This window comes from Erythrolamprus reginae, chromosome 3, assembly GCF_031021105.1.
Source record: "Erythrolamprus reginae isolate rEryReg1 chromosome 3, rEryReg1.hap1, whole genome shotgun sequence".
NCBI lineage: Eukaryota > Metazoa > Chordata > Lepidosauria > Squamata > Dipsadidae > Erythrolamprus > Erythrolamprus reginae.
This window is the reverse complement of record NC_091952.1, coordinates 223,215,423-223,228,794: the sequence shown is the minus strand read 5'-3', so window position 1 is coordinate 223,228,794 and position 13,372 is coordinate 223,215,423. Positions and strand designations below refer to the sequence as shown.

Here is a 13,372-nt window from a genome sequence, read left to right as displayed (position 1 = left end):
ATCTAGGGGATTCAAGCCAAATGATTTTGAGGTGGTTCCTATTTAGATGTACGAGTTTGTGTCTAGTTATGTGTTTCTCAGAGCCAAACCCGGAGCCAAATCAAAACCCAGGATGTTACACCACAGACATATACAGTGATCCCTTGATTTTCGCGATCTCGATCTTCGCGAAACGCTATATCGCGATTTTCCCCACCCGATGATGTCACTCTCTTCCTTTCTCATCTTTCTTTCTCTCTCTCTTTCTCTCTCTTGCTTCTTCCTCTCTCACACTCTCTTCCTCCCTCTCTCATCTCTTTCTTTCCTTCTCTCTCTTTCTCTATCTCTCCCCCTCTTGCTCTCGAGCGGTGGGCGGCGGGCGGGCGAGCGGCGGGCGGGCGGGCAGCAGCGAGGAGCCGAAGATCGGGGTTTCCCCTTTGCGTGGGCGGCGGGGAAGACCCAGGGAAGGTTTCTTCGGCCGCCCAACAGTTGATCTGCTCGGCAGCGCCGCAGCAGCGAGGAGCCGAAGATCGGGGTTTCCCCTTTGCGTGGGCGGCGGGGAAACCCCGATCTTCGGCTCCTCGCTGCTGCGGCGCTGCCGAGCAGATCAGCTGCTAGGCGGCCGAAGAAACCTTCCCTGGGTCTTCCCCGCCGCCCACGCAAACTCCACCATCTGCGCATGTGCGGCCATGGAAAAACGGCGCGCATGCGCAGATGGTGTTTTTACTTCCGCACCACTATATCGTGAAAAATCGAGTATCGCGAGGGGTCTTGGAACGTAACCCTCGCGATACTCGAGGGATCACTGTATTACAAAATAGCTGGCTAGTCTGCAGGCATCAACTGCAACAACTACTCAAGATGTCACTCCTAATCTGCAAACATCAACTAATCTGCGTACATCAACTGCATCAACTACTCAAGGTGTTACCGAACGAACTAATCAGGATGTTACAACAGCCAACCAACTCGCTTGCAGAAGCTGAGCCAGCACTCCACATACCCCCATCAGTATTTATAGAGGGACGGCAGCTCAGACCACACTTTGTTCGCTCTAGCACAAAGCCAAAAGCACTAGCCTGAAGATGATGAGTGGGACCTCATCAAAATGTCACCAAGATTCTATCAATCTTACATGGGAAAAGACCTGAATACACCATGACCTGAATACCACCATGACAGCAGTACAAATTCTTTGTGTGTCCACCTGCGCATGCACGCACGCACACACACACACACACACACATATATATAAAATTTGGCAAAAACATGTGAGATATATACACACACCACACACACATATATATGTATATATGCTCAAAAAAGTAAAGGGAATAAAGGGAACACTCAAATAACACATCCTAGATCTGAATGAATGAAATATTCTCATTGGATATTTCATTCATTCTGTTTGTTCTGTACAAAGTTGAATGTGCACAACAGCACATGAAATTGATTCTCAATCGGTGTTGCTTCCTAAGTGAACAGTTTGATTTCACAGAAGTTTGATTTACTTGGATTTATATTATGTTGTTTAAGTGTTCCCTTTATTTTTTGAGCAGTGTATATTAACATATATCAGCATAAACTTTTTTCCTTCAAAGATAAAGTACTGTATGATTGTGAAATCTGGGCCACTGGGAGAAGAGAATATATGTATCCAAATTATACATTTTGAAATTATTTATTGAGTATTGTAGACTTCAAGAACCACCAGTCAACCAATACTAAAATAAATATAGACTGACTGATTCCTTAAGGGAATGATTAGCAAACAGAAACCTGGGACATATGATGTCTTCAGGTGATAGACTAAAATTGCAACTATGTTCGTCAGAATTTAAAAATAGGAGAAAATATATTGAAAGAGATCAAGTTGTCTTCTCCTTGGAAAAGCTCCTTGGAAAAGCTATTATAGAGATACAAAGTTGTCCATACCTATAAGGTTTAATGCATCATTTAAGTGACTAAATCATGTTTGTTTGTTGAACTGATTGCTTAATAGTAAAATCTCCATTGTATTATTACTTAATATACACATAAACAGAACACATTTAACAATAATTTAAATATTATATATATTTTACTGGTTTTGGAAAGTAATTGAATCCTAAAAGATTTTTTTTAAGTAACTCAAAGGCAACAAGAGTATAATATGTCAGTTGGTGTGTTTTTCATATCATATAATACAATGCAAATTTGGAGAAGTAGCCAAATTAGATTCACAGGACTGAATTATAGAATGTTCCTTGTAAGTATATGAACAGAAGGAAGAGGCCTCGCTGGGGAAGTATTAGAAAAGAACTATTGTGATTTGCAAACTATACTTTATGCCTCAACACATCTTGAAATCAGCCAGGTAATTATGGTTTACTTAATAAACTCTGGGTGACTCATATCATGTCTCCATTCTCTGTAGATCTGGGGCACTGCATATATTGGCTTGAAAACAGTATAGCCTTTATAAAGTAAAGGGAAGTCTTCCTTACTAAAAAAATTACATTAAAAATAGTGTTTATTTCACAGCAAGCAGACTCCATAGGAAATAAAGGATAGATCATCCTGGAAAAAGCTCGATCTATATACATTAAGATTCAATCCCAACTTGATGGCACCAAACCAGCAAATTAAAATTTCAGGTGGAGAAGGCATCTGTATTTTTTTCTCAGAAATGCCCCCTATAGTTGCAGTACAATTCTGGGAAAAGAATATTTTTAAAGTAGTTGAGGACAGGTGTTGCCGAACTAACATCAAATGTGTCTGTATGCTTGGTAAAGTAATTTCTAAATGCAACTGTCGCATCTTTACAATTTGCCATGGCTGTAAAAAGGGAACAAAGAATATTATTTATAGGGTTTTAGTCCTTTACTGCTACATCAGTCTTTGTAAGCTGAACCCTGCCACAAATCTTGGTTTTATGTCCTGGTTTCAGCTACCCCAAATCAGAGGTCCTTCAGATTTGGAGGACACAAACATCCATAAAGTCTGTAAAAGAGGCAAAATGCAACATGGGAGATATAGAAGAAATTCACATGCCTTTGTTAACCAAGCTTTTCAGTTCAATGCATTATGCAAGCACAGCTCATATCTCTTTGTTCAGCTCGTCTAGCAAGGTTGCTTTCAGATAAAATTAACTCAGTGCCAATGGAACTAGCTGCATGTAAACCAAAGTGCATTCCAGATATTTGGAAGACAGGTGTTTCTTCTGGAGCCAAAACTCAGTATTAAGTCCTCTTTTTTCTATTTTAACAAAGGACTGCCTGCTGGAAAATTTAGTTATGAATTTTGTTGGCATGGTAAAGGTTGCTACTTGTGTAAAGACCTATGTTGAAACCACAACATGGATGGAGATTTAGAAGCATTGATTGCATTTAGAGTCATGTCTATCTAAAATAAGTATTTCAATAGGAGAGAATAGCTGTAACTCAGGACTGACCTGTGGAGTTCTTGATGCTCTTTAAGCTTGATTTTTTTTTATGTTTCATTATCAAATTAAGTAACATCATCACTGTGAGTTCATCAGCAAATCTGCAGTGATTATGTTACCAAGCTTAGTAACATAATGCCTGCAAGCAAACAATCAAGCTTAAAAAATATATTTTCAACAATGGCAGCAGTGTGACAGTTTGCTTGTTGCTGGCAAATTAGCAGTTTACTAGTTCCATCTACTGTACGAGTGAGATGAAATAATTGCCAGAAAATATTTAATAGGTTTCCTCATATTTCACTTCATTTTTCCTCCTGTGGTTTGTTTCTAAAATATTCTTTTACTATATTGTATACTGTGTCTAGCAGAATTATACATGATCATTTAGATTGGAACTGTCCACCAATTTTAGATACTGAATATGCTTGAATGCTCTAACTTTTCTATACCTGAAGATATGAGAAGTTTCAGTGAAACCAAATTATATTCAGAAAAATTGGTTTGTAATGTGTATGCCTTCAAAAGTGCTGGACCAAGACATGGGATTTTGTGAATAACTTAATTTTACCTAAGTGATGACTAAGCTTTCTATTGACCCTCTGCACAAGAACGAGTTTCAGTACCTTCAAACCACAGATTCATACATATATATGAGAAGCATCAAAGAAGTCAACAGGTAGTTGAATACCCCTTCTGAATAATAAAGAAAAGGAGACAGGATTTGCATTTCATAAAATTAAGAATTCCAGCTGCTTCAAAGTGGAGAATTCATGGTTATTATAGCTTATCGTGGAAATAAGAGACAGGAGTAAAATTGTTTAAATGGCTTTTTACATGTAAAAGCCAATGGGGAGCAAATATGAGTGCCGTAACATTTAGCTATCAACTGAGGGAATATGTAATCAGTCCGCATGCCTGCACATATCAAGGGTAATGTTCTTGCTACCAAGATTCACTTTCTTTTTATTATATCATTATAAAAGGATTTTAGTTGTAGCAAAAAAAACCCCCAAACATGAGAGTAGTTTGGCTGAATTTAAATTTTGAGTTTCACCTTCAAAGTATATACAGTGGAACCTCAAGATACGAACCTAATTGGTTCCAGGGGGAGGTTCGTAACACGAAAGGTTCGTAAGACGAAACATTGTTTCCCATAGGAAACAATGTAAAGTCAATTAATCCGTGCAACCAAAAAAAAACCCCCGCAAAAAACCCGCTGCCGCCCGGCTATGACCTTTTAAAACAGCCGCGCGGCTTCCCAGCCGTCTCCCGAAGCTGAACGCCAAACCCAAACTTCCGCGTTTGGCGTTCAGAGGCTGCTAGAAAGCTGCGCGGCTGTTTTAAAAGGTGACAGCCGGGCTGGGGGACTTTCCAGCAGCCTCCGAACGCCAAACGCGGAAGTTTGGGTTTGGCGTATGGCTTCAGGAGATGGCTGGGAAGCCGCGCGGCCGTTTTAAAAGGTCACAGCCAGGCTGGGGGGGGTTGCTGGGAAGCCCCCCAGCCCAGCTGTGACCTTTTAAAACTTCCGCGTTTGGCGTTCAGAGGCTGCTGGAAAGCCGCGCGGCTGTTTTAAAAGGTGGCAGCCGGGCTGGGGGGCTTTCCAGCAGCCTCCAAATGCCAAACGCGGAAGTTTGGGTTTGGCGTTTGGCTTTGGGAGATGGCTGGGAAGCCGTGCGGCTGTTTTAAAAGGTCACAGCCGGGCTGTGACCTTTTAAAACAGCCGCGCGGCTTCCCAGCCACCCACCGAAGCCAAACGCCAAACCCAAACTTCCGCGTTTGGCGTTCGGAGGCTGTTGGAAAGCCCCCCAGCCCGGCTGTCACCTTTTAAAACAGCTGCGCAGCTTCCAAGCAGCCTCCGAACGGTTCAGAAAAAAATTGCCTCTTCTTACAAACTTTTTCGTGATACGAACGCCAAACCCGAACTTCCGGGTTTGGCTTTCAGAGGCTGCTGGAAAGCCCCCCAGCCCGGCTGTCACCTTTTAAAACAGCCGCGCGGCTTCCAAGCAGCCTCCGAATGGTTCAGAAAAAATTTGCCTCTTCTTACGAACTTTTTTCGTGATACGAACGCCAAACCCGAACTTCCGGGTTTGGCGTTCAGAGGCTGCTGGAAAGCCACGCGGCTGTTTTAAAAGGTGACAACCGGGCTGGGGGGCTTCCCAGCAGCCTCCGAACACCAAACCGGAAGTTCGGGTTTGGCGTTCGTATCACGAAAAAAGTTCTTAAGAAGAGGCAAATTTGTTCAGAACCCTGGGTTCGTATCTTGAGTTCTTCGTAAGACGAGGGGTTCGTATCTTGAGGTACCACTGTACTTTAAAAATTGTTTATTATAAAGTCCCTGTGATGAAAACACAACTGAAGGATTCTAAAATATACTTAAGGCTAAGAACCAAGGGGGTTGCCTACTATTGCCTTCTCCCAGTTTCAAGGTGTGCTGGGGACACTTTTTGCCGACGATGTAAAACTTTTCAATACCACAGACAACACAACTATTCTCCAAAAAGACCTTGACTTCATCTCAGATCGGTCTAACACTTGGCAACTTCAAATATCATCTAGCAAATGCTCTGTTCTCCATATCGGCAAAAAGAATCTGAACCTCGTATACAAACTAAATAAACAAAATCTGACAAACAACCCCCACGCAGTAAAAGACCTTGGAATACTAATATCAAATGACCTAAGTACCAAAGCCCACTGCAACAATATCGCCAAAAAGGCTTCTAAAATTGTCAACCTGATCCTACGTAGCTTCTGCTCCAGCAATCTCACACTACTCACCAGAGCTTACAAAACTTTCACCAGACCCATCCTCAAATACAGCTCACCTGTCTGGAACCCACACTGAATTTTGGACATCAACACCCTAGAAAAGATCCAACGATACTTCACCAGAAGAGCCCTTCACTCCACCACTCGAAACAGAATACCCTACAAAAATAGACTTACAATCATGGGTCTAGAAAGCTTAGAATTATGACACCTTAAACATGATCTAAGTATTGCCCACAAGATCATATGCTGCAACATCCTGCCTGTCAACAACTACTTCAGCTTCAACCGTAATAACACAAGAACATCCAACAGGTTCAAACTTAATATCAACCGCTCCAAATCTGACTGTAAAAAATATGACTTTAGCAATCGAGTTGTTGAAGCATGCAACTCATTACCAGACTCTGTGGTGTCAACCCCCAATCCCCAACATTTTTCCTTTAGACTTTCCACGGTTGACTTCTCCAGATTCCTTAGAGGTCAGTAAGGGGCGAGCATAAGTGCACTAGTGTGCCTTCCGTCCCCTGTCCAATTGTCTCTCCTATATTTTATATATCTTTTCTCTCATCCATATATCTTCCTCTACTCTTCATTGATGTATTCTATTATCATATCTCTTCTTCTATCCCTTCCCTGATATTTACTACTACACGTTTTTATTCTCCTTAACTTTCAATTTGTATTGGACAAAATAAATAAAAATAAATAAATAAATAAATGATGGTAGTGGTGGTGGATGATCTCTGTTGATGTTTTTGAATATAATAAACTCTAGATGACCTACATTTTTGGTGGCCATTGAGAGGCAGCATAATCAAAACTGACTTTGGCTATTGGCCTTCAATAAGCTCATGACAACTCATTCAAAAATAATACAAGGGGTGCCTTTGTAATTATCAAATTATTAATGTAGCTAAGGAGTATTTGCACAATAGGAATTTTGATAATGTAGAATATTCTCACAGAGACTTGGCACATAAGTAGTCTGTTTATTTATTTACTGTACTTATCAAATTATATGGTCACCTATTTCTGGAGGGTGAACAACAATCAGATAAAGACAACAAACAAAAGCGAAAATATAAAATGTATAATCCATATTAAGAAACACCACCAAAGCTAAAAATGCAAACTGTAGGCAAGAGAAAATAAAAATGACCATCTCATTAGTGCAGTCTTTGGCCCAGGGAATCTGAGAACATAGTCAGGTTTCAAGGGGTTTTTTTTTCATTAACAAAAAACTATGGAATTTTGGATGAATAATATTCCATAAAGCAGGCACCATTTGCTGGACAATCTGTTCCCAAAGCAGTCTTACATGAGACTAAAAAGATTGAAAATTTTCATGGTGAAGAGTGGTAAAGAGGGGAAACCAAGTACGATATTTAGTTGTGTAGAAAAGAACATTTGTTTTTATTATATTTATATCAAGCATGTATCGGATAACAGATTCAGGTGTAAACAGGGTTATTAATGCACAGAATGGGTACTTATAGAAAGGGACATTAAGACATGGATGGTAGGCACGTTGGTGTGCTTATGCATGGCCCTTACAGACCTCTTAGGAATGGGGTGAAGTCAACAATAGATAGTCTAAGGTTAAAGTTTTGGGGGGTTATTTTTATTTATTTAATTATTTAATTGGATTTGTATGCCGCCCCTCTCCGAGGACTCGGGGCGGCTCACAGCATATATAAAAACAGAACAATAATGTAAATCCAATTTAATACAGTGGAACCCCGACATAAGAGCTGCTCTACTTAAGAGCAACTCGAGATAAGAGCTGGGAGGGGAGAGATATTTTTGTTCTACTTACAAGCCCAAATTCGAGATACAAGCGCCAAGGAGCTGTCTCCTGAAGCCAAACGCTAACTTCCGCGTCCGGCTTCAGGAGACAGCTGCGAAGCGGCGCACGTGTTTTAAAAGGTTGCAGCCGGCCTGGGGGGCTCGGGGGGGTGCTTGCAGCTTTCTTGCTTGCTCTTTTTCTTTCTCTCTTTTACCTTCCGTTCCTCTATTTCTTCTTTTCTTTCTCCTTCCCACCTTCTTCCCTCCCTCCCTCCTTTCACTCATTCCTCTCTTACTCTCCCCTTTCATAAGTTTCCTTGCTTCCTTCCTCTGTTCCTGTCCCTTCCCCCTTTCTTTCTTTCTTTCTTTCTTTCTTTCTTTCTTTCTTTCTTGCTCTTTTTCTTTCTCTCTTTTACCTTCCCTTCCTCTATTTCTTCTTTTCTTTCTCCTTCCCACCTTCTTCCCTCCCTCCCTCCCTTCACTCATTCCTCTCTTACTCTCCCCTTTCATAAGTTTCCTTGCTTCCTTCCTCTGTTCCTGTCCCTTCCCTCTTTCCTTCCTTCCTTCCCACCCTCCGTCCATTCATTCACCCATTCCTCTCTTGATCGCTTAAACCCGGTCCCTGATGCAAAAAGGGTTGGGGACCTCTGTCCTACAGGATTGGGTGGCAGAGAAGTTGAACATATGTAAATTTAAAAGTTTAAGAAAGTTTACAAGTTAAGTGAAAGAAACTTCATTATTCATTTATATGTACATGTACATTTCTTCATTAAAAACATGTCTTTCTGCATAATTTAGACTAACTTTGTGAGTTTTTTGAGGGCTGGAACCAATTAAAATTATTTACATTAATTCCTATGGGGAAAAGTCGTTCGAGATAAGAGCTGCTCGACTTAAGAGCCCAGGTCCGGAACGAATTAAACTCGTATCTCGAGGTACCACTATACTACAATTTAAAAACAATTAAAAGAAAAAACTCTTTGGGGAAGAAACCACAGAGTCAGGTAGTGTATTTTGTACATAATGTACAAAAAGGCATCAATGCTCAGTAGGTTTTGTTTTTAAAAATCTTCAGCAGTTTGCAGATATTCAAAGCTATTTTTTTAAATTTAGATTTGATGATATTGTTGAAATATTCAACAATCAGTTTAATCAATTACATCAATTACAATTATTGGTGTTATTTGAATTGTCTTTATAGAAATCTTCAAATTTTAATAAATCCCTCACTAGTTTTTTATTTTAATACAATTTTATATTCAGTCTCCTCTATGTGCCATGTTATTGTAAACAGTATTTCTTTTAAGGCAGTTAATAGTCAATAAACAAAACAAATAAAAGTCACTGATGTCGTAATGAAAATATTGTATTTTGAGGAGAGCCACACAAAAACTATTTCCAAAGAAAATTATTCCTTTTTTTAATGAAATACATTGTAGATATTGTTCCTCTGTTCTGTATCACTATATATTCTGTTCACTGTGTATAGGAAATTATATACTGCAATCATTAATGAAATACAATGGCTTTCTAGAATATTAAAAAAGTCATGAATGAAAAGAAAATCCATAGCAATAGAAATGAGACAAGTATTAATATTTACAAAACCAATAGCTAATATTTCAACCCAAAACATCATACTACTTTCTAAGATACCATAATCTACTGAAATGAAATGCAATCTTCACTCTATCCCACATTCCCAACGCACAATAGTAACTCACTAGAGACTTTTGAGTACTTTTCAAAATAGTTCATGGTAACAACAGTGATCAGTGTATGCTATTTGCCTCAATTTTAAATAAGCTGGCTGATGTGTGTGTGTGTGTGTGTGTATGTGTGTGTATGGGGGGGTGAGGGCAGGAACTTACATGCCTATTTATTTTGCAAGAATAAAATTGGCACAGTAAATCAAGCCACTGTGATTTGATGACTTGAGATGCTACATCAGTAATTGTGGAACTTGGGTTTTCTTCCTAATTTCATACCAGCTTGTCCTGGCAAAAGTTATCACCATCAAAGCCCTACATGGCTAGAGGCCCATTATTTTCTGCATTAATTACAACCAGAAGGAATAGAAGTAATTCTCTTCAAGTCCTATGCTTATATGATTACTTTCTCATAGTGTCAATCTTCCTAGGTAAAGTAGAAGAGGAGGAGATAATTCTACTTTATTATAAGGTTACATTAATGGAATCGTGCATGTCTGAAGGTACAAATCTCCCATCATCAGTTTTAACTTCTTGATCCACTACAATGGGTCTTTTCTATGTTTCTTTTTCTTTTTAAGCTACAGGAGGATTTCCCTTGTGCACTAGACAGCATCTCTTCCCTTTCTCCTTCAAAGTCATTTTCACATACATTCAATACAGAACTTTGAACGTAGGTTTTGTCAGTAGTGATCCCCACAGTTTGGAATTCCTATTCTATGGAAATTTGATCAATTTCACTTCCCCTGGGCTTTAGGAAAGACTCAGTTCTTTCATGGACCATGAGGAGTGGGTGCTCCAAAGGAAGTAGAATTGCAACCACAAAATCATATCAATGATTTCATTTTAAATAGGATTAATACATTTTGAATTTCTGGTTGTTTTTCTTTTCTTTTTCTTAATGTATTATTTTATTGGATGGAGAAAATCTAGAGACTTGATGATTGAATGGAGTACAAGTAGCATGGATAGATGGATGGAGGGTAAGAGTTTTAAAGATTCTCTTTTGATAATCACTTAGCATTATTCATCTTTTAGCCATGAATAAATCATGCTGTATTAGTTACACTCTATATAACATCAGGTCCTTTAAGAATTAGCTCCAAACAGCTAACTTTCATTAGACTAAACCTGATTCCTGGGAGATTGACAATAAAGCAGCTCTCCCAATTAAGCAGAGTGAAGTAAACTCATATTTTACAGTTATACAGCACCTTTCATCCCAAAACATTTCTGCAAATTAAAGATACATAATAATCAATGCTTTTGTGGAAGTGTTTTCATAGAAAAGTAAAAACGGGGGGATGGGGATTAAACCCACCCTGAGTCCTTTGGGATTGGGCAGCATACAAGTCAAATTAATAAATAATAAATTAACCATAACAACATGTCCGCTACCTGTTCCTAAATTTCACAAAATGGATTTGTACATTTCTAAGTGAGACCATGAAATTCTGTGCTATGTGAACTTAGTAGAAAAATATTTAATAAGGTATTAGATTTTTTTCTTATTTTTCCCACAGAATATCTAATATAAATTTTATATATATATATATATATATTTACATATTTACATCATATTTACAGCAACACGAAGCTTAAAACTTCAGCCTAATGATGGTGAATGTGATTTCACAAAAACGTCGCATAGACACTCAAAATATTACACGGGGCAAAACCCGAACATGACCTGGGGCAGGCTTATATGTCCAGTATTCTACATTTTGGAAATTATCTTAAAGGTGCTTTTTCAAGAGATAACTGGACTTTCTAATTTTCATTGAAGATATTTCGCTTCTCATTCAAGAAGCCCCTTCAACTCTGGCAGAGTTGAAGAAGCTTTTTGGATCACAAGCAAGATATCTTCAAAAACAAAAGTTCAGTTGCCTCTTGAACAAACACCTTTGGGACAACCATGACCAGGATGACTGAGAATCTCCATAGAGATTCTGGAAATTAATTAATCGCAGGGGCGTCATATGGGAGAAATATTAGATTCATGGAGAATTGAATGCATTAATCTAAAATAGAAATTAAATTTTGCATGACCTCTTCAATATAGTGGAAGTGTATTCCATCCATTTTTATAAGGTGCAGCCTTATATTATTTTAATGTAGGTTAGGTAATGATGTTGATATGGATATCAATAGGGATGCTGATATGCATATTAAATTATATTCACCATAGTCTCTTGGATACCTTCTCCATTTTAACTGTGCAGTTAACTTATGTATAAATATCATCGGCCAGTTTTTATAATATGGAGAGCGACGGATTACTACTTCTTTGGCCTGCTGTTCATGTTTTGCTATTTCCTGAAAGAAATTTTCAGTTTTAGATAATGGTAAAGGCAGTAATATCATAAGAAAAAAAGAACAGATTTGAAGAACAAACAGGAAGTATTCCTAGAAAGAATCAAGTATGGGATTCATATTTAATAAGCATTCTAACCAGCATAATTTTTATGACATTATAATTTAATATTTCTATGAAAAAAACATTCTAATCAATATATTAATATATATTGATTAGAAAAATTAATATATTGATATTAATATATATTGATTAGAAGAATTATTTAGATTGAATTGAATGAGAAAATTAGCTGTATTTAGATACGTCCATTGATTGTTGGATAACATAAGTCAGTCTCTCCCATAATTGATTGAAACATATAGACTGCTTCAAATACCTTGGATTACAAGTCTCAAAATCCCCATCAAACTACTTAGGAATTCTGGAAGTTGAAGCTCACATATTAATAGCTATTGAGCAGCATTTTAATGGCCATAACACTTATGTAGTACATGGACTCGTTGCTGGTAGGAATGTTGGTTTCACATAGAAGTATGTGGGGGGAATGCATCCATCAGGACAGAAAAAAAATGTAACTAGTTTGATTTTTCTAGGTCCACTTCCAAGCAGAGGATTCTGCAAGGTTAACCAAAAAAACAATTGCGCAAATGTAATACAAATGCACATTAAGAGGTTTGTTAATAAGGCAATAAAAATGTAAATAATATTGTAAATTTTAAAAAGTCCAATCTGTGCCTATTTACCTTATTTTTCGGAGTATAAGATGCTATCCTCGAAAAGAGGGTGAAAACATGGGTGCATCTTATACACGGTGTGTAGCCTTACCCAGTCACCTCCACCCTTTGATCTCTGCCTCTCAGAAATTTACCTCCTGGCAGCAAACAGTGCAGAGCCTGCTTAGCACAAGCAACTGATTATCAGCCTCCTGACTCACAGCTGATTCAGGAACGGCAAACAGGCTGTGTGCTAAAACTTGCTGGGAAGTAGCGGCAGAGGCAGAGGCAGAATTTTATTTTATTTCTTGCTGAGACTGCTGAAACTGGATTCAAGGAAGTATGTCAATAACTATAAATGTCTATAGAATGTTCAAATTATTAAACTTGTTTTTAAAGGCTGCTTTATTATTGTAGACAATTTAACAAACTGAAGAAGCTTTTTAAAATAAATGCTTGATCTGAAGAGGCCCGGTGCTATAGCAGAGAATAACTACACTTCCAGAAAGCCACAACTATTTTAACAGCATCTGTACAAGTATAGTCTGAAATATAATCGTGTCCTGTTTTAGTATTAAGATAAGGCAGTGGAATTAAACCTTGACTTAGTCATGTTTCAATTAGATCTATTTAAATAATTGGGAGGAGTTAATGTGACTACATTTAAGAC

The 13,372-nt window shown here is 38.3% G+C and overlaps 1 protein-coding gene across 1 annotated transcript in view; it reads right to left on the bottom strand.

Annotated features, from left to right (window-relative positions):
• Positions 1-13,372, bottom strand: part of CNBD1 (cyclic nucleotide binding domain containing 1) — a 154,817-nt gene that overhangs the window by 47,651 nt on the left and 93,794 nt on the right. Inside the window, exon 8 of the mRNA XM_070748011.1 lies at positions 11,856-11,988. Coding sequence (XP_070604112.1) covers positions 11,856-11,988 — 133 coding nt within the window. The remainder of the gene's footprint in view (positions 1-11,855; positions 11,989-13,372) is intronic.